Source organism: Bufo gargarizans, chromosome 7, assembly GCF_014858855.1.
Source record: "Bufo gargarizans isolate SCDJY-AF-19 chromosome 7, ASM1485885v1, whole genome shotgun sequence".
Taxonomy (NCBI): Eukaryota; Metazoa; Chordata; class Amphibia; order Anura; family Bufonidae; genus Bufo; species Bufo gargarizans.
Genome location: NC_058086.1, coordinates 14065442 through 14092745, shown reverse-complemented (window position 1 = coordinate 14092745; position 27304 = coordinate 14065442). Strand labels below are relative to the sequence as shown.

The window sequence follows — 27304 nt, the reverse complement described above, 5'->3', positions numbered from 1 at the left end:
AGATGACTGGCACAAAGTAAAAGAAGGATTCACACAGCTAGACAGTTAACCTTTTGTTACAGAACAGCTGAATATTTTTAATAAAGGCCAATTTAAAAAAAAAAAAATTAGCCCAAAATGAGCAAAATCCAATAAAAATAATGCCTATGAGACAATGCTGCTGCCAGTGGGAGAGGGGTTATCAGGGGACAATAATACCAGGTATTTTGTACTTCATGGGGGTATTTCTTTGGTGCTGTTGGGGAGATATTTTGTTCTGCAATGTTTTATTTATATGGAGAAGTTGGAGGTATTTTAGAAAGCACCCTGGTATTAGATGCTGCTGTGGAGGTACTTTGAGCTTTATCATGATATGTGTTGCTGTTTGGGGAGGGTAAGGCTACTTTCACACTAGCGTTCGATCGGATCCGTTCTGAACGGATCCGATCATATTAATGCAGACTGTGGCTCCGTTCAGAACGGATCCGTCTGCATTATATTAGCAAAAAAAAGCTAAGTGTGAAATTAGCCTGAGCGGATCCGTCCAGACTTTTACATTGAAGGTCAATGGGGGACGGATCCGCTTGAAGATTGAGCCATATTGTGGCATCTTCAAACGGATCCGTCCCCATTGACTTACATTGTAAGTCTGGACGGATCCGCACGCCTCTGCACGGCCAGGCTGACACCCGAACGCTGCAAGCAGCGTTCAGCTGTCCGCCTGTCCGTGCGGAGGCAAGCGGTGCGGAGGCTGAACGCCGCCAGACTGATGCAGTCTGAGCGGATCCGCATCCATTCAGACTGCATCAGGGCTGGACGGAAGCGTTCGGGTCCGCTCGTGAGCCCCTTCAAACGGAGCTCACGAGCGGACAGCCGAACGCTAGTGTGAAACTAGCCTAATGTGTGTCCCTGACCATGTGATTAGGCATTTTTGTGTTCCACTTTTATTTCCTTTCTTGTATTGATGGTTTACATAGGGGCATGACCAAGTGAAGCAAGATTCACCTCTGCAATGTACATTGTACACCATTATTTTTATGCAGTATCATATGGGTGTTGGTGAGGTTTGTGTGCCAGGGCTGTTTTGTAATCCCAGTCCAGCCCTGATGGCACACTATAAAACATGCAGCGAACACAGTTCATGGATCAAGAGAAAGGGCCAAGAGCGGTTAACGGGAAGAGCCAGGAATCGGTAGTGGAAGGGGCTCGAGACCATTTAATTACATTTTTTCCTGGAAAACCCCTTTCACCTTCACATAACTCTGGAAATGTAAGCCATAACTTCACACCACAGGCTCATGAGACTGAAAACTACAGTAGAAAATCTGCCATAAAAGTCACTTGTGTATAAAACACAGCACACAACAGCCACAAGGATTATTTTTTTTTATTACAGCAGAGAAATAGTAACATGTGAAAAGAGAAGATATAGAAAACTCAGGACCCCAACCCCCAATAAATACTACATGTCACTATAAGCTGTAAGTGGGTATTATTCTCTAAAGTTGGTAAACCAGTGAGAAACAGATTGGTAGAATCCTGGAATTTCCGCTGGGTGAATATTTCAGTCCCTCTGCCTCCTGCTGTCATCGGTCAATGTTTGCTACGTAGTTAGATGGAAAGAGACCTGTTTTGTGTCCCAGCTTTCCAAGCCACCAGGAATCGTTAGAGACTTCCATCACTTCAATGATGTCATTGACTTGGAAACTAAGTTCATCCGGTTCTAGGGCTTTAAAGTCATACAGAGCTTTTACAAGCCGAGTTTTTCTTGGTAGTGATACCGCCTTGTAAATAGAGGAAAATCAGTTACACAGATCATATATATAACGTATTTTTGAAACAACCCAATATGCAGAAAGGTGTATCCCAAGAAAGAGAACCATCTCGCTAGCGCTACCTACTGATGGATATCTGGCCTGGCTATAGTCCCTTGTCAAAGCCAAGGCTTGTTGGAAAGTCGGATATTCTCTCACAGGGGTCCACTTCATATCACACTGTGAAACAGCCCAAAAAAGTGACAGATCCCCAGAAGCAAGTGATCTGAAACAAGGGGTTGTCTATACTAAACCACATGAGCCCTACTGTGCTATAACATGGGGCCACCATAGGATCCTCCTGTTCTCCTGTAGGTCAATGGGAAAGGAGGTGGATTTTATAGGCTGGGGCTATACAACGACTTTGGCCTCAGCAAGCCTTGTGTGACCAAAGATGGTTGTGTTGCATTCAGCCTCAAAACATAGTGGAACTGAATAGAGTCTCAGAGTTGCCCAAAAACTGCTGCAATGCCAGAATAAAATAAAAAAAATAATTTTTTGGGGGGTGATTCTGGGGTCATGGTAACTTGCAAGTCACTCTATGACAGTTCCATTATGTCTTGAGGCTGCACGGCTACACAGGAATCTTTGGTCGCACAGAGCTTGTTGTGGTCAAATTGTCATGTAGCCTCAGCCTTAATGAGTGGCTTTAAAAATCAAGCCTGTTCTATACACTATATGGACAAAAGTACTGGAACACAGCTCTTATTGCATTAAAGTATTTCATTCAGTCCCATTGCCACAGGTGTATAAAATCCAGCCTCTGGCCATACAGTCTGCCTTTACAAACACTTGTGAGAGAATGCCTCATTCTAAAGAGTGAGGGGGGAAAGAAAGTGAAACAGCCACCTAATACGGTGCCAACTCCCCTGTTTATCAGTATGTGAAAACTGTTTAGTCCAATTAGGACAGAATATTGGTACTAGAGAATCTGCAGTAGAGGTAGAACTAATGAACTTAGTGAGATCAGATGTCTTAGTGGGATCAATTAGAATAGAAGGAGGTAAATACAATAAATTCACATAAAATAACTCACTTCACTGAGGAGGAGGTCTAAGGGATAAATCCAAGACACCCAATAAACGCAACCTCCCCGCCAGGATCGCTCGTAGTATGGCAGAACGGATATCGTGGTCAAATAAGTTATAATAGAAGGAGGTAAATAAAATAAAACTAAATGACTCACTTCACTAAGGAGGAGGTCTATGGGATAAACTCAAGACACCCAAAGACTCAACCTCCCACGCCTGGATCGCTCGTAGTATGACAGGAAAAATCATAGCAATATTCAAAAATGAACTTCAGGTGGTTTCCTTTTTATTTGAATCTAAGGTGGGCTCAACGCGTTTCGGGGGCTTCGAAGTAACCCCTTCTTCAGGAGCAGTCAAGTACATAATGCTATAATGGGGTCACTTACCAATGGGCCTTATATATTATGTTTACTGTGGTAACATAACCGTGTGGTGATGATGGAGAGAGGGTAGATATAATTTACGGATGTGAACAGAAAGGGCTGCGTTCCAATGTGGAACGCATGTCTAAAGCGCTAATTTGTTGGTAAAAATAGTTGGTGGGATAGTTCTATATCATTGGTGGTGTTAGTGGGTGCCCAAGGATCGCGTACATCGCAGGAAGAGAGTGAAATAAGGATAAATATAACATGCGAGTGGGACGAATGGGTACTTCTGGTCCCGCTCACAATGAAACGCATCGCTGGAACGCAGATCACTTCTGGTGCGGTGGAAAGCACGGAAGCTGCTGTGCCTGAAGCGCTCTCATGGTATGCTAGAAGGCGTGTACATGAGTCGCTCAATAGATAGATAGAAGCCCTCGAATACAGCTATACAGAAGCCATTCACCTCCAATCTACAATCTCTAATGAAATCATGAAACTCATTTTAAAAAAGTCAACGCCAATAGCTATCTGGACTACAAAAGCTGTCACCACCAAAAATGAAAAATAAACATTCACTATGAAGCGAATAAGAAGGAACAAGGAACAAGGAACTGTTCAGATGACGATACCATGAGACAACAGCTGACAGCCGGCAGTTTGGGGAAGCCAGCTGAACTGTCGTGCATAAGCGCTGTCAGTCACAGCGAAGGGGCAGGGAAGGGGGCGTAGTTACTGTGACTTGAAGCAAGGAGGCCGCTGCCTCTGTGACTTCAAACCTGACTAGAGAAGCGCACCGGCAGGGGATTAAAGAATGTTTTTACAGCTTTTGCTTCATCTGTCTGCAGGAAGAAAATTATCGTTACAAACATGCTGCTGGCTACTCTCAGGTACTGCTGCCGGCATTGATTTGAGCAGAAGGGCTACCCCAAAAGAATTCAACCAAGAGAATTCTGAAAGTCAATCAGAAGGAGGCCCTCAAACCCAAAGACGTAGACTCTAAAAAGCCACAACAAAATTCCTCCACTAATTACACACAGTCTAATAACCAGATATAACTCCAAACATATGTTGATTCAGCAGATATTTAACAGACACTGGGGGATTCTCAGAAAAGACCCTATTCTAAAAAAAGAACTACCACCCTTCCCAATCATTACATATCATAGAGCGAAAACCCTTAAAAACATGATAGGAAGAAAAAGACTAAAGAGGGTGGCGTTTATCCACCTCCCAAAAATCCAGTCATCAAAGGCGCATACAGATGCAATAACAAAAAGTGCAAGTGCTGTGATATAATTTCCCACAATAGAAAATAAAGAAATATTCCGTCCTCTAACTAAATATTTTACCTGAAACATGATATGAATTGCGGGACAAACAACATAATGTCCATGCATTCTGTTATATGTAGGGGGAACCATCCAAACTCTCTGTGAGAGGATGAACGAACACAGGTCCAACATCAAATGAAAAGTCCTAACGCATAGTGTCTCAAGACACTTTTCGACCCATCACGATAGTAATCCTGCTCTCCTCCAAGTCACTTCTCTAGAATGGATCCCCCAATCGTACCAATCTCTATGCAGAAAAGATTTTTCATCTAAACACTTTACTTTCTTTCGGATTAAACAAATCTTTAGAATATACCAATTATTAATCCCTTTTTTTATTTCGCAGACCCTAAACAATCCCAATGACTCATATGAGAATTTGATTAGAACCCTGACTTCTCACCACTAGACCAAAATAATCTTTATCCAAAGGGTTGATATCCAGTATTTTATCTATTTACAGTATATCATTTTTATGCAATTTTTTGGGCTAAAAAGTCATTTTTATCCTATTTCCCTTATTTATCCCTCAGATGGACTCATTTATACCTTCAACAGTGGTACATTTCTAATACTTTTTTGGATCCACATCTATTTCACTATTCATCTATTCCTATAATGTATCTATCTACTGTTTATTCAGTTTTTTTTAATCACCATTTATTTATTCATCTAATTACTGAAAGCAAATTGTGAGTATATATTTATATATGTATGTTCCTGTTTTGGTTCACCAATATGCCATATATATGCCCACATCCCCCCTTAAAAAAATGGGCTTCTATCTATCTATTGAGCGAATCATATACACGCCTTCTAGCATACCATGAGAGTGCTTCAGGCACAGCAGCTTCCGTGCGTTCCACCACACCGAAATTGATCTGCGTTCCAGCGATGCGTTTCATTGTGAGCGGGACCAGAAGTGCCCATTCGTCCTGCTCGCATGTTATATTTATCCTTATTTCACTCTCTTCCTGCGATGTACGCGATCCTTGGGCACCCACTAACACCACCAATGATATAGAACTATCCCACCAACTATTTTTACCAACAAATTAGCGCTTTAGACATGCGTTCCACATTGAAACGCAGTCCTTCCGGTTCACATCCGGAAATGACGTCTACCCCCCTCCATCCTCACCACATAGTTATGTTACCACAGTAAACATAATATACAGTATAAGGCCTATTGGTAAGTGACACCATTATAGCATTATGTTCTGCTATTTTTTACTTGACTGCTCCTGAAGAAGGGGGTACTTTGAAGCCCCCAAAATGCGTTGAGCCCACCTGAGATTTGAATAAAAAGGAAACCACCTGAAGTACCTTTTTGGATACTGCCGTGATTTTTCCTGTGATACTATGAGCGATCCTGGTGGGAGAGGTTGAGTCTATTGGGTGTCTTGCATTTATCCCATAGACCTCCTCCTCAGTGAAGTGAGTCATTTTATTTTATTTTATTTTATTTACCTTCTTTCTATTATAACTTATTTGACCACGATATCTGATCTGCCATACTACAAGTGATCCTGGCGGGGAGGTTGGGTTATTCGGTGTCTTGGATTTATCCCTTAGACCTCCTCCTCAGTGAAGTGAGTCATTTCATGTGAATTTATTGTATTTACCTCCTTCTATTCTAATTGATCCCACTAAGACATCTGATCTCACTAAGTTCATTAGTTCTACCTCTACTGCAGATTCTCTACTACCAATATTCTGTCCTAAGCGGACTAAATAGTTTTCACATACTGATAAACAGGGGAGTTGGCGCCGTATTAGGTGTCTGTTTCACTTTCTTTACCCCCTCATTCATTCTTGTAGTAGTTGTATCTACTCATTCAGTCGCCATAGGCAGTCGTTCCTCGAATACACTCCTCCATAGAAACTTTTACCTATCTTCTCCTCCCTGTTGGCGCTCTGCTTGTTTGTCTTTAAGACCTTTCTGGGGACCCCCCGGGAAGGTCCTTTTGACTAACAGTCTTTTTTTTTTCTGAAAACTTCAGTTTTTTTCCTTTGTCTTTTCATTCTAAAGAGCTGAGGGTGTTGCCACACATTGCAGTTGTGATGCAGTTGGAAGTTGCATGCAGTTACTGCAAGAACAACCATGCATTTACAACACAGTGATACAATTATTCAGTCTAGCATGAAACACTGGTATTCTTCTTAGCAATCATCTAAATGATTTCATTAATTTGTAGCTAGCTAAATTCTTTAACTGCGTTGTGAATGCATCTTTGCTGCATCACAATTGTGCTGTGAGGAGGTGCCTGCACTGAATTTGAGTATGATACTGAATTAGGAAGTCACCAGCAACGAGTAAGTTTGTGAAACCTTCTCAGATATTCCATGATCAGCTGTGAGTGGGATTATTGCAAAGTGGAAGTGCTTAGGAACCACAGCAACTCAGCCACGAAGTGGAGACCACGTAAAGTTACAGAGCAGGCTCACCAAGTGCTGAAGCATATAGGACAGGGCTGGCCAACCTGCGGCTCTCTAGCTGTTGCAAAACTACAATTCCCACCATGCCCTGCTGTAGGCTAAAAGCTGTAAGCAGTCTAGGCATGCTGGGAGTTGTAGTTTTGCAACAGCTGGAGAGCCACAGGTTGGCCATTCCTGGTATAGGACATACAAGTCCAAACCTTCTCTGGCAAGGGTTTCCATCACCAAATACAATGCGGGGCGTCGGAAGAGTGGTGTAAAGCACGCGGCCACTGGACTCTGAAGCAGAGGAAATGTGGTCTGTGGACTAATGAATCACACTTCTCCATCTGGCTGTGGATAAGTCTTTGGCGATTGCCACGAAAACACTTGATGCCTGACTGCATTGTGCCCACTGTAAAGTCTGTTTGAGGAGGGATAATGTTATGGCAGTGATCAGCAACTTCCCCTCCAGCTCTTCTGAAACTTCAGCTCCCAGAATCCTCCTTTCAATTCGATGGGAGTAACAAGAACAGCAGAATAAGTGTGCATGCTGGAGGTTTCACAGCAGCTGAAGTGCCAAAGGTTGCTGACCCCTGTTCTATGGGGTTGTATTTCAGGGGTTGTCCTAGGCCCCTTGAATCCAGCAAAGGGAAATCTTAAAGGGATTTTCTCACTTCAGCAAATGGCATTTATCATGTGTAACACCCCGGAGTGGTGTTACCACTCCTGCACACTGCTACTGTCTTTATTGGTCTAACCTCATGTCATCTTGTGCATTTTATTCCAGGTCCTCCACAATGTGCATTCCTATTTTGTTATGCAACTGTTATGTTCACATGTAATGTGCCTGGTTCACCAGTAGGTGGCAGCAAACACGGCAGAGCTGTATGAACTTACCATTCCATTCTAACCCCCTCTCTGGAGAGAAGTGGGCTTGTCCTACTTCCTGCAGGAAGGAGGTGGGGCAGTTCTGGTTTGTGCTGGTTGAGACTCCATGTTGGAGCTGCCAGGATTCTAACTTATTCCTTGGCTGAAGATAAGTCAGACTAAAAAGTGAAGTGCAGCATAAAGAAGAAGCCAAGTTACCAATTCAGCTTGTCAGTACAGCAGAGTGAGAGAATGATAGAGTAGAGTTGAGTTTGCCTGCCACTTTAATGCTAAAGCCTGCTGGAACCAAGACAAAGTCTGTAAACTGTTAGAAGAAACGTTTATTCAAGTAAAGCTGCCATTGAACTTTTTCTCTAGGTCAGGACTCAAGTTATTCTTTTATCCCTCAATTATTCTTCCTTTATTGCTTCGGAGCCAAAGCCTGGGGTCCAGTTGTATCCAGATAGGAGCACCGTGAAACACATAAAGAGACATTTTATGCTGCACTATACCACTCGGCATTCCTACACCTGAGACGCGTTATATAGAGGGCCCTGGGCGTAGGCGCCCGTTGCACATGTAGAGAAAGTTAATACAAGGCACTTACTAATGTATTGTTATTATCCATATTGTTTCCTTCGTTGGCTTGATTCATTTTCTCATCTCATGATGAATGACATTTGCTAAAGTGAGAGAGATGTCTGGCAGACATTCTGTCTGTATCTGGCAGTGCCGGTTCCGGTGAATTCTGGCAGGCTGTTCTCTGCTGGAACAGCCTGCCAGAATTCACACCAAAGGTGTGAAAATAGCATAACAATTAATTTTGTATAATTGATTCGAGAAGGGTTAAACTTGATGAACTTGTCTCTTTTTTTAATCTATTGTATATAAATATGTAAAACTTGCTTAATTTTAATAAATCAGAAGTTAGAGCGGTAGCCAAAGTTTGGTAATCACTTTGGTTGTCATCTTTGAATTTCCTTCTTACAGTCTGTTGGTGTGTTTAATTAATAAAAAAGGCAACTGTTTAAAATAAGAGCGTTCATTCGTTTTTAAAAACATGACTGGACTTTGTCTATGAATATAAGTATCCTTCCATACTCGCTCCTTTGAAATCAAATGTACATATTCATGAATCAGATGGTCTTTGCTGCCCTCTGTTGGTGGCATACGTCATCTACCAGCAGTATCTACTATGCAGATGATATCCCATGCACATGGTCCTATCACAGCTTGATTCTGTAGAAAGCAGTAATGGGGCAGCCTTGGAGTTCAATGTGGCCACTACTGGGCCACCACATACCTCCTTTTTAGAAATGTATCTGTAAATATGGAGCCTGGACAGCACACTGTGGAGCTGTAGCACCTCCAAGCACAGGGTTTTACCACATGCATGAGCCCTAATGCAGATCTACCGGGCAGTGGATTTGCATCGAAATTGATCATAACACGGTACATCACATCAATGTGTCATGGTATAGGCATAACTTTGGTGTAATACGTATGTTCTATTTTTATCTATGTATCTAACCAAGTGAGCCAGTGTTTTTTACCTGTGGTTGGGGAGAGTCTTCAGTCCTGAAGTAAGACATGATTCTGTCGAGAGATGGACACGTTTTTGTAATATTCAACAAGTTTGTTGAGTGACTTGAATTTTTCTGTCCATAAGCTGTAATTTCCTGACTTGTCTCTTATGACTTTGAAATGCTGCACATCTTCCTCATGTCTATAAAAAAAATACACTCATGATAAATTCAGTTTAAGAGTCCTGCAAAAAAAACCACCATAAAAAGTGCTAGTGTTTTCTTTTTTTTTAAGCCAACTCTGTTTTTTGTGGTGCACACTAGTTTTAAGATCCGTTCTGTAAGGATGCGATTGTGTTACATCGAAATTGAACAAACCAAATCCAGTAATAAAAATATTGTAAGTCAATGCGTAACAGATCAGATTTTTTGGATCCGGCAAAAATGGATCCGGCATTATTGACTTACATTGATTTTGCTGCTGGATTTGGCTTGTTTTGTTTCGCAGACCGGACGCAAAACCGCAGCTTGCAGAAATATTGTGGCCAGTTAAAAAACGCTACAAAACGGAATGGAATGCATCCTGATCAGTTTTATCCCCATCGACAATGAATAGGGACAAAACAGAACCTGGCCTGGTTTTGAGATTCACTGCCGGATGTCAAAACCGGAACGCCACAACACAAATGTTAAAAAGCCCTTACCACAAGTGTTTTCTTCATAGTGTTTTTCCCCTATATAGATGGGGTTGGCAAAACACCCGAACAAACACCTGCTACAGGATGCTCCATTTTTTGAAGAAAGGCAGAATCCCTAAAAACTCCACCCGATAAACAGAAATAGCACTAGGAAAGGAGTTGTTGTGTGTCCCGCATTTCATATAGACCTTCAGCTAACATCTGGAGCTGGTGCTTTCACCTAAAAAATAGCAAGGAGCCAAAAACTACCTGTGGAAAAAAATGCTAAAGTGCCGATGGCTTGAATTCAGATTCAGAATTTAGATTGTGACTAAAACCCATCCTTGGTCTTGTTTGTTTGCCCTTAGCTCTATCTCTGCTTGATCCCTCAGAAGTTTCCCCTCCCCTGCAGCCACACAACCCAAGCAGGAGTTGTTTAAAATAGTATTGTCCTTTTCTGCTTGAATGGACACTACTTGGGCTGATCAGTGGGGTGGTTAAGCTGTCAATACACATTAGGAGCATGTTGGCAGAACCCATTGATTGTGGTGTGTCAGGAGAGAGGAGGCCCTTGAGTTCTTAGGAGATAATCTGCAGTTTTTGGTTCATTTCATGGTGGAAAAACACCAGCTTCAGATATTACCTTGAAAGGTCTTCTGCACACGATCGTTTTTTTTTCTTCCGTTTATGGGCCTTTTTTTTCCGTTACGTAAAAGGTACCATTCATTATAATGGTTCCAAAAAAAATCCGGAATGTACTCCATATGCATTCTGTTTCTGTATTTCCGTTCCGTTGAAAGATAGAACATGTCCTATTATTGCCTGCAAATCACGTTCTGTGGCTCCAATTAAGTCAACCCAAATAAAGAGGTAGAATCCAGCTTCCAAACAACGTGTTTAAACTTTAATAAATAAGTGCTTTAAAATACAACATGTACATCCAAGTCTACGCGTTTCAGATCATTCCATACAGATCCTTACTCATGACAAAGAAAGAATGTAAGACTGTGACCTTAAATAAAGGGCAGGTCAAACATGTCGGGTGGAAGTTATCAGCAGCAGCTCCACCTCTGAGACACTAAAACATGTGTTAAGAACCGAAAAACAATGCGTCAGGATCAGTAATGCAATATGAGATCGTGTCTACAATTTAAACCCATTGGTATACAGGTGTTCATAGAAAAAGAGCTCTCCTATGGTCTCCTCCACGTTTAGGATAGTTAACTCTTTCCACCCCTGCACAATAAGACCTCTAGTATCACCTGCATGACAAACCGCATAATGTGAACTGACCGCAGACACATTTCTTGTTAAGGAATATCAGAGATGTGTCTGCAAATTCTACTTTTAAGGCTGTTAGTGGTACAACCTGTATATTTCAGCCGGAATATCGTGCAGGTTATACAATAAACCACAAAATTAGTGTTGCAGTTAACATTGCTCCCGACCGCCTAACGCAGGGATGCGTCCTGCGGGCGGTTGGTTTATTCCTCCTTGACGCATCTACGCGTCATCTCGCGAGACGCGAGATTTCCTGTGAACGCGCGCTCACAGGAGCGCGCATTCACAGGAGCGCGTGTTCACAGGATCGGAAGGTAAACGAGTTGATCTACAGCCTGCCAGTAGGCTGTAGATGCGATTTTTTTTTAACCCTTGAAAGGTATATCAGATGCTGTTTTGTTAACAGCGTCTGATATACCTGCTACCTGGTCCTCTGGTGGTCCCTGTTGCTTGGATCGACCACCAGAGGACACAGGCAGCTCTGTAAGTAGCACCAAGCACCACACTACACTACACCCCCCCCTGTCACTTATTAACCCCTTATTAACCCCTGATCACCCCCCTGTAAGGCTCCATTCAGACGTCCGTATGTGTTTTGTGGATCCACGGATCCGCAAAACACGGACACCGCTGATCTGCAAAACACGGACACCGGCAATGTGCTTTCCGCATTTTGCGGATCCGCACATTGCCAGAACTATATAGAAAATGCCTTTTCTTGTCCGCAATTGCGGACAAGAATAGGACATGTTCTATAGGCTCTACAAAAAATGCAGTGTTCCCCGATCAGGCCTGATCTTGTGCGCACACTTGCGTTCAGTCCGCCCCACCACTGTGACAGAATTTTTTTTTTCTGATCACTGCAAAAACACCGTAAAATCGCTGCGGGGTTATAAAGATCACTTTTGAGGGGCATGGCGAGTTCATAGAAGATTTTTTTTTTTGGCACAAGTTAGCGGAAATTGATATATTTATTTTTTTCTTACAAAGTCTCATATTCCACTAACTTGTGACAAAAAATAAAATCTCACATGAACTCACCATACCCCTCACGGAATCCAAATGCGCAAACATTTTTAGACATTTATATTCCAGACTTCTTCTCACGCTTTAGGGCCCCTAAAATGCCAGGGCAGTATAAATACCCCACAAGTGACCCCATTTTGGAAAGAAAACACCCCAAGGTATTCCGTGAGGGGAATGGCGAGTTCCTATAATATTTTTTTTTTTGGCACGTTAGCAGAAAATGTTTTTTTTTTCTCTTACAAAATAATTTTCTGCTAACTTGTGCCAAAAAAATATATTCTAGGAACTCGCCATGCCCACTTTCCACCCCATGTTTGTACTGGCTTGTGCCGCAAAAATGAACGTTTGTGCGGCTTGGGTTTCCGAGATATTGCGCTTGATTTGCTGAAACCCCGCCTATTTCTACCCCATGTTTTTAAATTTCAAAAAGAAATACACCATTCGTTTGTGCTGCGTTTGTGCTGCAAATGAACGTTTGCGCCGCTTGGGTTTCCGAGATATTGCGCGCTTAATTTGCTAAAACCCCGCCCATTTTCCACTCCATGTTCTTAAATTTCAAAAAGAAATACACCATTCGTTTGTGCTGGTTTGTGCTGCAAAAATGAACGCTTGCGCCGCTTTGGTTTCCGAGATATTGTGCGCTTGATTTGCTAAAACCCCTCACACTTTCCACCCCATGTTTTTAAATTTCAAAAAGAAATACACCATTCGTTTGTGCTGGTTTGTGCTGCAGAAATGAACGTTCACGCCGCTTTGGTTTCCGAGATATTGCACGCTTGATTTGCTGAAACCCCGCCCACTTTCCACCCCATGTTCTTACATTTGAAAAATAAGTACACCATTCGTTTGTGCTGAGTTTGTGCTGCAAAAATGAACGTTTGCGCCGCTTTGGTTTCCGAGATATTGGGCGCTTGATTTGCTGAAACCCCGCTCACTTTCCACCCCATGTTCTTAGGCTAGTTTCACACTTGCGGCAGGACGGATCCGACATGCTGTTCACCATGTCGGATCCGTCCTGCGGCTATTTCGCCGTGCCCGCGGACCGCCGCTCCGTCCCCATTGACTATAATGGGGACGGGGGCGGAGCTCCGGCGCAGCACGGCGGTGCACGGAGAAAGCCGCCGGACTAAAAAGCCTGACATGCAGTAATTTTAGTCCGGCGGCCTTTCTCCGTGCACCGCCGTGCTGCGCCGGAGCTCCGCCCCCATCCCCATTATAGTCAATGGGGACGGAGCGGCGGTCCGCGGGCACGGCGAAATAGCCGCAGGACGGATCCGACATGGTGAGCAGCCTGTCGGATCCGTCCTGCCGCAAGTGTGAAAGTACCCTTACATTTCAAAAAGAAATACACCATGCGTTTGTGCTGGTTTGTGCTGCAAAAATGAACGTTTGCGCCGCTTTGGTTTCTGAGATATTTTGCGCTTGATTTGCTGAAACCCCGCCCACTTTCCACCCCATGTTCTTACATTTCAAAAAGAAATACACCATTTGTTTGTGCTGAATTTGTGCTGCAAAAATGAACGTTTGCGCCGCTTTGGTTTCCGAGATATTGGGCGCTTGATTTGCTGAAACCCTACCCACTTTCCACCCCATGTTTTTAAATTAAAAAATAAATACACCATTCGTTTGTGCTGCAAAAATGAACGTTTGCGCCGCTTTAGTTTCCGAGATATTGTGCGCTTGATTTGCTGAAACCCCGCCCACTTTCCACCCCATGTTCTTACATTTAAAAAAGAAATACACCATTCGTTTGTGCTGCGTTTGTGCTGGTTTGTGCTGCAAAAATGAACGCTTGCGCCGCTTTGGTTTCCGAGATATTGCGCGCTTGATTTGCTAAAACCCCTCCCACTTTCCACCCAATGTTTTTAAATTTCAAAAAGAAATACACCATTCGTTTGTGCTGGTTTGTGCTGCAGAAATGAACGTTTACGCCGCTTTGGTTTCCGAGATATTGCGCGCTTGATTTGCTGAAACCCCGCCCACTTTCCACCCCATGTTCTTACATTTCAAAAATAAATACACCATTCGTTTGTGCTACGTTTGTGCTGGTTTGTGCTGCAAAAATGAACGTTTGCGCCGCTTTGGTTTCCGAGATATTGCACGCTTGATTTGCTGAAACCCCGCCCACTTTCCACCCCATGTTTTTAAATTTAAAAAAGAAATACACCATTTGTTTGTGCTGCGTTTGTACTGGCTTGTGCCGCAAAAATTAACGTTTGCGCGGCTTGGGTTTCCGAGATATTGCGCTTAATTGGCTGAAACCCCGCCCATTTCTACCCCATGTTTTTAAATTTCAAAAAGAAATACACCATTCGTTTGTGCTGGTTTGTGCTGCAAAAATGAATGTTTGCGCCGCTTTGGTTTCCGAGATATTGTGCGCTTGATTTGCTAAAACCCCTCCCACTTTCCACCCCATGTTTTTAAATTGAAAAAATAAATACACCATTCGTTTGTGCTGCGTTTGTGCTGCAAAAATGAACGCTTGCGCCGCTTTGGTTTCCGAGATATTGCGCGCTTGATTTGCTAAAACCCCTCCCACTTTCCACCCCATGTTTTTAAATTTAAAAAAGAAATACACCATTTGTTTGTGCTGCGTTTGTGCTGGTTTGTGCTGCAAAAATTAACGTTTGCGCGGCTTGGGTTTCCGAGATATTGCGCTTAATTGGCTGAAACCCCTCCCTCTTTCCACCCCATGTTTTTAAATTTCAAAAAGAAATACACCATTCGTTTGTGCTGGTTTGTGGTGCAAAAATGAATTTTCGCGCCGCTTTGGTTTCCGAGATATTGCGCGCTTGATTTGCTGAAACCCCGCCCACTTTCCACCCCATGTTCTTACATTTCAAAAATAAATACACCATTCGTTTGTGCTGCAAAAATGAACGCTTGCGCCGCTTTGGTTACCGAGATATTGCACGCTTGATTTGCTGAAACCCCGCCCACTTTCCATCCCATGTTTTTAAATTTAAAAAAGAAATACACCATTTGTTTGTGCTGCGTTTGTGCTGCAAAAATGAACGTTTGCGCCGCTTTGGTTTCTGAGATATTTTGCGCTTGATTTGCTGAAACCCCGCCCACTTTCCACCCCATGTTCTTACATTTCAAAAATAAATACACCATTCGTTTGTGCTACGTTTGTGCTGCAAAAATGAACGTTTGTGCCGCTTTGGTTTCCGAGATATTGCGCGCTTGATTTGCTGAAACCCCGCCCACTTTCCCCCCCTGTTCTTACATTTCAAAAAGAAATACACCATGCGTTTGTGCTGGTTTGTGCTGCAAAAATGAACGTTTGTGCCGCTTTGGTTTCCGAGATATTGCGCGCTTGATTTGCTGAAACCCCGCCCAGTTTCCACCCCATGTTCTTACATTTCAAAAATAAATACAGCATTCGTTTGTGCTACGTTTGTGCTGGTTTGTGCTGCAAAAATTAACGTTTGCGCGGCTTGGGTTTCCGAGATATTGCGCTTAATTGGCTGAAACCCCGCCCATTTCTACCCCATGTTTTTAAATTTCAAAAAGAAATACACCATTTGTTTGTGCTGCGTTTGTGCTGGAAAAATTAATGTTTGTGCCGCTTTGGTTTCCGAGATATTGCGCGCTTGATTTGCTGAAACCCCGCCCACTTTCCACCCCATGTTCTTACATTTCAAAAATAAATACCCAATTCCGTTTGTGCTGCAAAAATGAACGCTTGCGCCGCTTGGTTCCGAGATATTGCACGCTTGATTTTGCTGAAACCCCGCCCACTGTCCATCCCATGTTTTTAAATTTAAAAAGGAAATACACCATTTGTGTTGTGCTGCGTTTGTGCTGCAAAAATGAACGTTTGCGCCGCTTTGGTTTCCAAGATATTTTGCGCTTGATTTGCTGAAACCCCGCCCACTTTCCACCCCATGTTCTTACATTTCAAAAATAAATACACCATTTGTTTGTGCTGCGTTTGTGCTGCAAAAATGAACGTTTGCGCCGCTTTGGTTTCTGAGATATTGTGCCGCTTGATTTGCTGAAACCCCGCCCACTTTCCACCCATGTTTACATTTCAAAAGAAATACACCATGCGTTTGTGCTGGTTTGTGCTGCAAAATGAACGTTGCGCCGCTTTGGTTTCCGAGATATTGCACGCTTGATTTGCTGAAACCCCGCCCACTTTCCACCCCATGTTTTTAAATTTAAAAAAGAAATACACCATTTGTTTGTGCTGCGTTTGTACTGGCTTGTGCCGCAAAAATTAACGTTTGCGCGGCTTGGGTTTCCGAGATATTGCGCTTAATTGGCTGAAACCCCGCCCACTTTCCACCCCATGTTTTTAAATTTAAAAAATAAATACACCATTCGTTTGTGCTGCAAAAATGAACGTTTGCGCCGCTTGGGTTTCCGAGATATTGTTCGCTTGATTTGCTGAAACCCCGCCCACTTTCCACCCCATGTTCTTACATTTCAAAAAGAAATACACCATTCGTTTGTGCTGCGTTTGTGCTGCAAAAATTAATGTTTGCGCTGCTTTGGTTTCCGAGATATTTCGCGCTTGATTTGCTAAAACCCCTCCCACTTTCCTCCCCATGTTTTTAAATTTTAAAAAGAAATACACCATTCGTTTGTGCTGGTTTGTGCTGCAAAAATAAACGTTTGCGCCGCTTTGGTTTCCGAGATATTGCGCGCTTGATTTGCTGAAACCCCGCCCACTTTCCACCCCATGTTCTTACATTTCAAAAAGAAATACACCATTCGTTTGTGCTGCGTTTGTGCTGCAAAAATGAACGTTTGCGCTGCTTTGGTTTCCGAGATATTTCGCGCTTGATTTGCTAAAACCCCTCCCACTTTCCACCCCATGTTTTTAAATTTCAAAAAGAAATACACCATTCGTTTGTGCTGGTTTGTGCTGCAAAAATGAACGTTCGCGCCGCTTTGGTTTCCGAGATATTGCACGCTTGATTTGCTGAAACCCCGCCCACTTTCCACCCCATGTTCTTACATTTCAAAAAGAAATACACCATTCGTTTGTGCTGCGTTTGTGCTGCAAAAATGAACGCTTGCGCCGCTTTGGTTTCCGAGATATTGCACGCTTGATTTGCTGAAACCCCGCCCACTTTCCACCCCATGTTTTTAACCCTGACCCTAGACCCCCCAGGTATGCTGCAGCTTGACCCCCCTCCCACCCCCCCACATTTTTTTTCTTTTTTTTGGCACAAGCATATTATTGAATTTTTTTCTGCGTACGCTGACTGTGGCCGGGACTCTTAGCGTCCGCCCACTGTTAGGGCATCGCACTCCCCACCGCTGATCAACTTCGGACGGTTGATCAGCGAGTTAGAATAAAAAAAATAAAGAAATTCCCTTTTTTTTGGCCTTTTTTTTATTTTTTTGGCTGTTAGGTTTAGGGTAAGTTCGCGAACACCAGTCCCCCTACACACACGCACACCAAATAAAGTTTATTACGCACACACACACTCCCCTATGGCCCGCCGGATGTTCTCGGCTGAGGAGGCATACGCCCAACTTGCCTCCGAGTCCGAGAGCCCCAGTGAGGACGAGGATGACCCCACTTTCCTTTTGTCATCCGCGTCCTCCTCATCATCTAGCGATGATGATGAGACCCCAAGGCTCAGTTCTATGAGTCAGTCCTCAAGGGCCTGATCTTATCTGACCGGGAAAGAGCAGGCCGGAGTACCTCGGGAACTGGAGGCGCCCGGATCGTCCCTGGCCAACACTTTCCAGGTGTGGTCCCACACAGTGCAGTTTCTAGTTAAAATTTCTCTCAGGACGAGTTTCAAAAAAACTCCCCCCCCCTTATCAAAACTGCTCGATGAAATTATATCAGAAGAGTACTTGCAACTGTCTCACCATATTTTTTTATTTTTTTTTATGCCACAAGACAAGATTTATTTAGAGCAAAAGAAAATCATAAATTACTGCTTAAACTGCTAAAAGTCGCAGGCAGAGTGGTAGAGGAGAACTGCATAGAATTCCATGGAAGTCACATTTCTGTTTTCTCCTTCAAAGTTAGTATGGGCCATAATCCTGGGGCAAGAGGCTGGCAACCAGGCCCCTCCAAAACCCAGTGGCGAGGTTGGTTTCGCCACAGCAGGGTCATATAACTCAGGACTAGGCCTATCAGACATTATACAGTTATAATGACACTAGGGCTGCAGCTAACGATTATTTGAATAATCGATTAGTTGTTAATAACTTCATTGATTAATCGGGAAAAAACACCAAAATGACAAAAAAGGGGTTTATATGATTTTACTTGAAAAATTATGTTCAAAGGCCATATTAAAACAAATTGTGAATGGCACTGTTATGGAGGATCTGTGGATGGCACTATTATGGGGGGATCTGTGGATGGCACTATTATGGGGGGATCTGTGGATGGCACTGTTATGGGGAGGGGAATCTGTGGATGACATTGTTATGGGGAGGGGGACCTGTGGATGACTATGCTATGGGGGGATCTATGGAAGACACTGTTATGGGGGATCTGTGGATGGCACTGTTATGGGGAGGGGGATCTGTGGAGGGGTCTGTTATGGGGAGGGGGATCTATGGACGGCTCTGTTATGGGGAGGGGGATCTGTGAAAGGCTCTGTTATGGGAGGGGGATCTGTGGACGGCTCTGTTATGGGGAGGGGGATCTGTGGACGGCTCTGTTATGGGAGGGGGATCTGTGGACGGCTCTGTTATGGGAGGGGGATCTGTGGACGGCACTATATAGCATCTTATGACACAGATCCCCCTCCCCATAACAGTCCTGGCCCCGCCGCTCACAGCAGTATTCCTTAACCGGCAGTAACTTTTACTTTAAATCACTGCATCTTCTTTTACCTTACAATGAAGCTCCAGTAACAGGCAGAGCGGGCGGCTGCATAACGTCACTTACTCACGTGACGCGCCTGCTCCACCTACTTTATGAATGAAGCAAGTATGCGCGTCACGTCAGTAAGTGACGTTACGCCGCTGCCCGCTCTGCCTGTTACTGGAGCTTCATTGTAAGGTAATAAAGATGCGGTGATCTAAAGTTCAAGGACCCGCAGGCATAGCGCCTGACCACCCGCTCCCACACGCATAGCAACGAATCGGCCGATTATTCGTTAACAATTCGTTGACAACGAATCCCGTTATCGAATATTAGCGATAACGTTGATTAATCGTTGCAGCCCTAAATGACACCCACAGCAGCCTCCATTCTAAATAATGTCCATAGTGATCATTATTAAAAATAATGTCCCCCACAGTGGTCCCCTTTTTCATGTCCCCCGCACCCCATTGTAATTAATGCCCACCCACAGTGTCTCCCCATTGTAAAAAATGTGTAACCACATTGCACGGACAGTCACAGTGACGCACCCAGTGACCCACTGTCCCACAGACTCAGGCTCTCACTCACAGCAGGCTTCTTTCTCAGCACTGCTCCGGGCGGGCGGTAACAGGCAGGTAGTGCGGGCGGCGGTGCTCACCTCACTGTGAGCAGTTCTGAGAAAGAAGCCTGCTGTGAGTGAGAGCTCACTGTGAGCGCCGCCGCCCGCAGAGCCTGCCTGTGGGGGACATTATTTTTAATAAGGATCACTACTGGACATTATTTAGAATGGAGGCTGCTGTGGGTGTCATTATAACTGTATAATGTCTTATAGGCCTAGTCCTGAATTATATTACCCTGCCCTGTATAATAATGTACCCCGATACCCCTTAGTTATACCCCAGCGGGGTAATATAACTAAGGGGTATCAGGGATGGGTACATTATTATACAGGGCATGGGCAGGGTAATATAATAACTCAGCTTAGGACTAGGCCTATCAGACATTATAGTTATAATAAGTAATGACACCCACAGCAGCCTCCATTCTAAATAATGTCCATAGTGATCCTTATTAAACTTAATGTCCCCCACAGTGACAGTGGCCCCCATTTTTATGTCTCCCACAGTGACCCCCGCCACAGACCATCCACAGTGTCACAGTCCCCGTTGTAAAAAAATTGTTTGTTTAATTTAACCACATTGCACCCGCCCAGTGACCCACTGTACCGGATCCACAGAATAGACTCAGGTTCGCCTCACAGCAGGCTTCTCTTCAGCAGTCAGCACTGCTCAGTGGCTCAGGGCGGGCTGTAACAGGCAGGCAGTGCGGCGCTCACTCACTCACTGTACGTCAATCGCCTGCGCCGCCTAGTGGGAGGAGCAGGCGCGTGACGTCAGTAAGTCCCACCCGCACGTACCGGAGCTGAGTGACTGGACTCGGCACGTACGGACACCGTCTGTAGATAAGAGTGAGAGGACTCAGCACTCGGGCGCAGGTCGCAGGGCAGGCGAGATCTCAGAGGGAGGGAGGGAGCCAGGGCGCACGGCCGGTAATAACAGGCAGAGAAACGACAAGAGGGCGCCCCTGCCGGCGCCCCCCTTCTGACAGCGGCCCGGGTGGCCGGTCGGCACGCCCGGTCCTAGAAACGGCCCTGGTTCCACATACAGGAAAGAAGGGACGGACCCAAAAAAGGTGCAGAGTGTGTCACAGGAAGGGGATACGGAAAGAAACCACTACTCAGTGTGACACGTGCCCGATCATCCGGGCCTCTGCATTATTGGTTGCTTTAGGGAGTACGACACTTCCATGGAGTACTAAATTTATGTTCCCCTTCCCCAATTTAGCCACTAACAATCGGATAAAAAACTATGGTTCTCAGACTTTTATTTAAAAAATATTTAGTAAAACTAAAATAAATAAAAAAAGTTGACATATTAGGTATCGCCGTGTCCGTAAGAATCTGTTCTGTAAAAATACCCCATGACCTAACCCCTCAGATGAACACGGTCAAAAAATAAAATAAAAACAGTGCAAAAAAAGGTTTTTTTGTCACCTTACATCACCGTTGCACCGTTTTTATTTTATTTTTTGACCATGTTCAACTGAGGGGTTAGGTCATGGGGTATTTTTATAGAGCAGATTCTTACAGATGCGGCGATACCTAATTTGTCAACTTTTTTTATTTAATTTAGTTTTAAATTTAAATTTATTTTTTTTTCCGTTTTAGTGTTTCAAGTCGGAGAACCATAGTTTTTTATCCGATTGTCAGTGGCTAAATTGGGGAAGGGGAACATAAATGTAGTACTCCATGGAAGTGTGGTACTCCCTGAAGCAACCGATAATGCAGAGGCCCGGATGATCGGGGCACGTGTCACACTGAGTAGTGGTGTCCTTCCGTATCCCCCTCTTGTGACACACTGCACCTTTTTTGGGTCCGCCCTTTTTTCCAGTATAGGGGACCACACCTGGAAAGTGTTGGCCAGGGACGATCCGGGCGCCTCCAGTTCCCGAGGTACTCCGGCCTGCTCTTTCCCGGTCAGAAAAGATCAGGTCCTTGAGGACTGCCTCATAGAACTGAAGGAATGTCCCTGTGTTGCCAGCGCTCCGGGACAGCACAAAAGAGTTGTACAAGACAACCTGCACCAAGCAGACCGCAACTTTTTTATACCATGCCCGATTGTAGTCGACGATGCAATTGGGCTTGAGAACCGTTGCCGCGGTACCTCGCACAGGGACAGGGGTGATGCCGTTACCGTGAGTTGTGGACAGTACAAGGACATCCCTCTTGTCCTTATATCTGACCAGCAACAGGTTTCCACTAGTAAGTGCACGGGTCTCACCCTTAGGGATAGGTACCTGGAGGAGGTGGGTAAGGAGGCTGCATTGATTTTTCCGCACGGTCCCACAAGCAGACGTGGATCTGGCGGCGAGAGACTGGAACAAGGGGATACTAGTATAAAAGTTATCCACATACAGGTGGTAACCCTTATCTAGCAGTGGGTGCATAAGGTCCCACACAAGTTTCCCGCTAACACCCAGAGTGGGGGGACATTCTGCGGGTTGAATACGGGAATCTCGCCCCTCGTACACACGAAACTTATAAGTGTACCCTGAAGTACTCTCACAAAGTTTGTACAGCTTCATGCCATACCTCCCCCGCTTAGAGGGAACATACTGGCGGAAAATGAGTCTCCCCTTGAAAGCAATGAGAGACTCATCAACCGCGACCTCTCTTCCAGGTACATAGGCATGCACAAAGTGATCGATGACCGGCCTGATTTTGTACAGGCGGTCATAGGCAGGATCACCTTGGGGGGGACATGCTGCATTATCTGCATAATGCAGGCATTTCCGGATGGCCTCAAACCGGGTGCGTGTCATGGCCGTACTGTAAAGTGGGGTCTGGTAGAGGACGTCCCCACTTCAGTAATGCCTGACACTGGGTTTCTTGACTAGGCCCATATGCAGCACGAGGCCCCAAAACGTCCTCATCTTGGCTGCACAGACCGGAGTCCAGCCACCGGGCCTAGCTAAAAAGGAGCCCGGGTGTTGAGCAATGAACTGTTGGGCGTACAGGTTCGTCTGCTCCAACATCAGATTCACAAATTGGTCACTGAATAAAAGACTAAAGTAGTCGTATTCAGTGAAGCCCACTGTGGAAATCTGGATTCCTGGTTGGCCTACAAAATCAGGAATCACAGGCTCAAAACGCTCTGGGGTATACCAGACAAGTTCACCGGTAGGGGGCTCCGGTGGACTTAACTGGTGGGCTGGAAAACTAGTACGAGCCCCAGAGCTTCTCGTACTAGTGTGGGCCACAGGGTCCCTAGCATGGCGATCCCCTTGCTCCGCCTGGCGGCGTCTCCGCCGCCTTGGGGTCTCATCATCATCGCTAGATCATGAGGAGGACGCGGATGACAAAAGGAAAGTGGGGTCATCCTCGTCCTCACTGGGGCTCTCGGACTCGGAGGCAAGCTGGGCGTATGCCTCCTCAGCCGAGAACATCCGGCAGGCCATAGGGGAGTGTATGTGTGCGTGATAAACTTTATTTGGTGTGCGTGTGTGTGGGGGGACGGGTGTTCGCGAACTTACCATAAACCTAAAAAAGGCCAAAAAATTAGAATAAAAAAAAAAATAATTCAAACTTGCTGATCAACTGTCCGAAGTTGATCAGCGGTGGGGTGTGCGATGCGCTAACAGTGGCCGGATGCTAAGAGTCCCGGCCACAGTCAGCGTACGCAGAAAAAAATAAAATAATATGCTTGTGCCCCAAACAAAGTTGTGGGGGGGCGGGAGGGGGGCAAGCTGCAGCACACCTGGGGGGTCTAGGGTCAGGGTTAAAAACATGGGGTGGAAAGTGGGTGGGGTTTCAGCAAATCAAGCGCACAATATCTTGGGTGTTCGCGAACTTACCCTAAACCTAACAGACAAAAAATTAAAAAATAAAATAAAAAAAGGCCAAAAAATTAGAATAAAAAAATAATAATAATCAAACTTGCTGATCAACCGTCCGAAGTTGATCAGCGGTGGGGTGTGCGATGCCCTAACAGTGGCCGGATGCTAAGGGTCCCGGCCACAGTCAGCGTACGCAGAAAAAAATAAAATAATATGCTTGTGCCCCAAACAAAGTTGTGGGGGGGGGAAGCTGCAGCACATCTGGGGGGTCTAGGGTCAGGGTTAAAAACATGGGGTGGAAAGTGGGCGGGGTTTCAGCAAATCAAGCGCACAATATCTTGGAAACCAAAGCGGAGCAAACGTTAATTTTTGCAGCACAAATGCAGCACAAACGAATGGTGTATTTCTTTTTGTAAATTAAAAACATGGGGTGAAAAGTGGGCGGGGTTTCAGCACATCAAGCGCGCAATATATCAGAAACCAAAGCGGCGCAAACGTTCATTTTTGCAGCACAAACGAATGGTGTATTTCTTTTTGAAATTTAAAAACATGGGGTGGAAAGTGGGCGGGGTTTCAGCAAATCAAGCGCGCAATATCTCGGAAACTAAAGCGGCGCAAATGTTCATTTTTGCGGCACAAACCAGCACAAACGCAGCACAAACGCAGCACAAACGAATGGTGTATTTCTTTTTGACATTTAAGAACATGGGGTGCCAATTTTACACAGGTCTATTTCTCCTATTGGGAAAGACCAAATCTGCCCGTGATTTAGTTATTACGAGTGCCCCAGCTTGTTTCAGAACGTTGTCACTATAGCCACGGACAGCAAGACGGTCAGTGGCCCGACTCAACTCATCCTAAAAACCCTCATCGCTGGAACAATTTCTTTTGAGGCGTATAAATTTGCCTCTAGGAATATTACGGACAACATGAGCAGGATGGCATGATGAGGCAAAAAGCGTGCTGTTCCCAGCAGTTTCTTTGCGATAAGTATGTGTAATGATAGCAGATTCAATAGCATTACCCACCAGAGTGAGATCCAAAAATGAAATGGATGTAGGATGAAAAGTAATTGTAAATTTTAAGTTTAGAGAATTATCATTGAAATACTTACCCGAACAGGGGTACGGCAGCATGGTCACCTGACCAGATAAACAATAAATCGTCAATATAACGACCGTACCACTGTAGGGAAGCTGCCCATACATTGTCTTCAGAGAGGAGATATCGGTGTTCTCACCACGCCATATACCGAGTATAAGCCGACCCGAATATAAGCCGAGGCCCCTAATTTTACCCCCAAAAAATGGGAAAAATTATTGACTCGCGTATAAGACTAGGGTGGGAAATGCAGCAGCTACTGGTAAATTTCCTAACAGGATAAAAAAAAAGACTTTGAAAAAGAATGCCAACTATGTTTGCATAGAGCAGCCTGTGTTGGGGCTCATACTATACACACAGTGTTACTGCATGCGCTGCGTTACGGCCGGCGTGCAGGAGAAAAGAAGAGCGGAGATATCAACAGTCATTGGACCACCCACAGAGGCTGCAGAGGATGAGTGGGAGAGACTCCCATCAACTGGGCATTTATTTATTTATTTTTTATATTTATCAGGTTGTTTATTATTATTTTTTTGTTCCCCCCCCCCCTACTTCATACTTGGCCAGGGAGGGGGGGCTGTCCAGGGGGAGGGGAGGCTGTGCAGGGGCCGGTACGTACTGCTGGTGTAAATCTCGCGGTCTGCTCCCAGTGTAAATCTCGCGGCCCGCGTGTCTCGCGAGATTTACACTGGGAGCTTAACAGAGGTGCCGCGCGGACGTGCTGGGAGCTGACCGGAGCAGCTGTAAAGGTAACAGCTTCTCCGGCCCCCAACATGTCATGGTCTGTATTATGGCAATGTAAGTTGCCATAATACAGACCTAGACTCGAGTATAAGACGAGGGGGCTTTTTGAGCACAAAAATATGTGCCAAAAAACTCGTCTTATACTCGAGTATATACGGTAGATGTTTTCCACTTTGGGGGCGAAAATTTTGCCCCCATGGAAACACCAGTGCGTTGTAAAAAAAAAAAAGCAATGGTTAAACATGAACACATTATGCTCCAATAAAAAATAGACATCACAGATGAAGTCCTGGAATTCAATACTGTAGTCTGCATAAATGTTCAGAAACCATCGCAAAGAAGAAATGGCTAGATCATGAGGGATTACAGTGTATAAAGATGTAACGTCCACGGTGATCCATACATATTCCGGTTTCCATATAAACTTGTAAAAAGACTGCAATACAGTTCTTGTATCTAAAAGGAAACCCGGAATAGTCTGAACCAATGGTTGTAATAAACTGTCAACCCATGCAGAAAGCTGTTCAGTAAAAGGCCCTATGCCGGCCACTATGGGCCGCATAGACGGAGGGAAGCCCGCCTTGTGAATCCTAGGCAAAGAGTGGAATATTGGAATAATAGGATTATTATTATATTATTTTTATTATTATTTTATTATTATTCCACTCATTGCCTAAGATCCACAAGGTGGGCTTAACCATTACATTTTTTTTTACAATTTACAATGCACTGGTGTTTCCATGGGGGCGAAATTTTCGCCCTCCATGGCAAACATCTATATGGCGTGGTGGAAACACCGATATCTCCTCTCTGAAGACAATGTATGGGCAGCTTCCCTACTTTTCATCCTACATCCATTTCATTTGTGGATCTCACTCTGGTGGGTAATGCTATTGAATCTGCTATCATTACACATACTTATCGCAAAGAAACTGCTGGGAACAGCACGCTTTTTGCCTCATCATGCCATCCTGCTCATGTTGTCCGTACTATTCCTAGAGGCGAATTTATACGCCTCAGAAGAAATTGTTCCAGCGATGAGGGTTTTCAGGATAAGTTGAGTCTGGCCACTGACCGTCTTGCTGTCCTTGGCTATAGTGACAACCTTCTGAAACAAGCTGGGGCACTCGTAATAACTAAATCACGGGCAGATTTGGTCTTTCCCAATGGGAGAAATAGAGGTCCCCCTAAAAAGACCAGTAGGGCCTCTCGGAATAGGGCTCCAGTTTTTGTCACTAATTATTTGAACACAAGAAAACCTGCCAAATAGTCAAGAAACATCTGTCAGTGTTGTGTGCTGACGAGCAGTGGATGGATATATTAAATATGGGTGTTGGATGCAGAAACATCTCTGATATACAGTACCTCATGCGTTAACAAGAAATGTGTCTGCGGTCAGTTCACATTATGCGGCTTGTCATGCAGGTGATACTAGAGGTCTTATTGTGCAGGGGTGGAAAGAGTTAAATATCCTAAACGTGGAGGAGACCATAGGAGAGCTCTTTTGAATAGAGAATCCTATTGGATTTTTTCTATGAACACCTGTATACCAATGGGTTTAAATTGTAGACACGATCTCATATTGCATTACTGATCCTGACGCATTGTTTTTCAGGTTCTTAACACATGTTTTAGTGTCTCAGAGGTGGAGCTGCTGCTGATAACTTCCACCCGACATGTTTGACCTGCCCTTTATTTAAGGTCAGAGTCTTACATTCTTTCTTTGTCATGAGTAAGGATCTGTATGGAATGATCTGAAACGCGTAGACTTGGATGTACATGTTGGATTTTAAAGCATTTATTTATTAAGTTTAAACACGTTGTTTGGAAGCTGGATTCTACCTCTTTATTTGAATTTCCTCATCGCCTAGTTCCTGGTGTACAGGTCCTTCTAAAAAAATTAGCATATTGTGATAAAGTTCATTATTTTCTGTAATGTACTGATAAACATTAGAC

The 27304-nt window shown here is 44.4% G+C and overlaps 1 protein-coding gene across 8 annotated transcripts in view; it reads right to left on the bottom strand.

Annotated features, from left to right (window-relative positions):
• Positions 1-1348: 1348 nt before the first annotated feature.
• GRAP2 (GRB2 related adaptor protein 2) overlaps positions 1349-27304 on the bottom strand; it is a 281374-nt gene continuing 255418 nt past the window's right edge. For all 8 annotated transcript variants that reach the window (XM_044302038.1, XM_044302035.1, XM_044302036.1 and 5 more), the window contains 2 exons: positions 9362-9534; positions 1349-1763 (listed from right to left, as the gene is read on the bottom strand). In XM_044302038.1, coding sequence (XP_044157973.1) covers positions 9381-9534 — 154 coding nt within the window. In that variant the 3' untranslated portion in view covers positions 1349-1763; positions 9362-9380. The remainder of the gene's footprint in view (positions 1764-9361; positions 9535-27304) is intronic.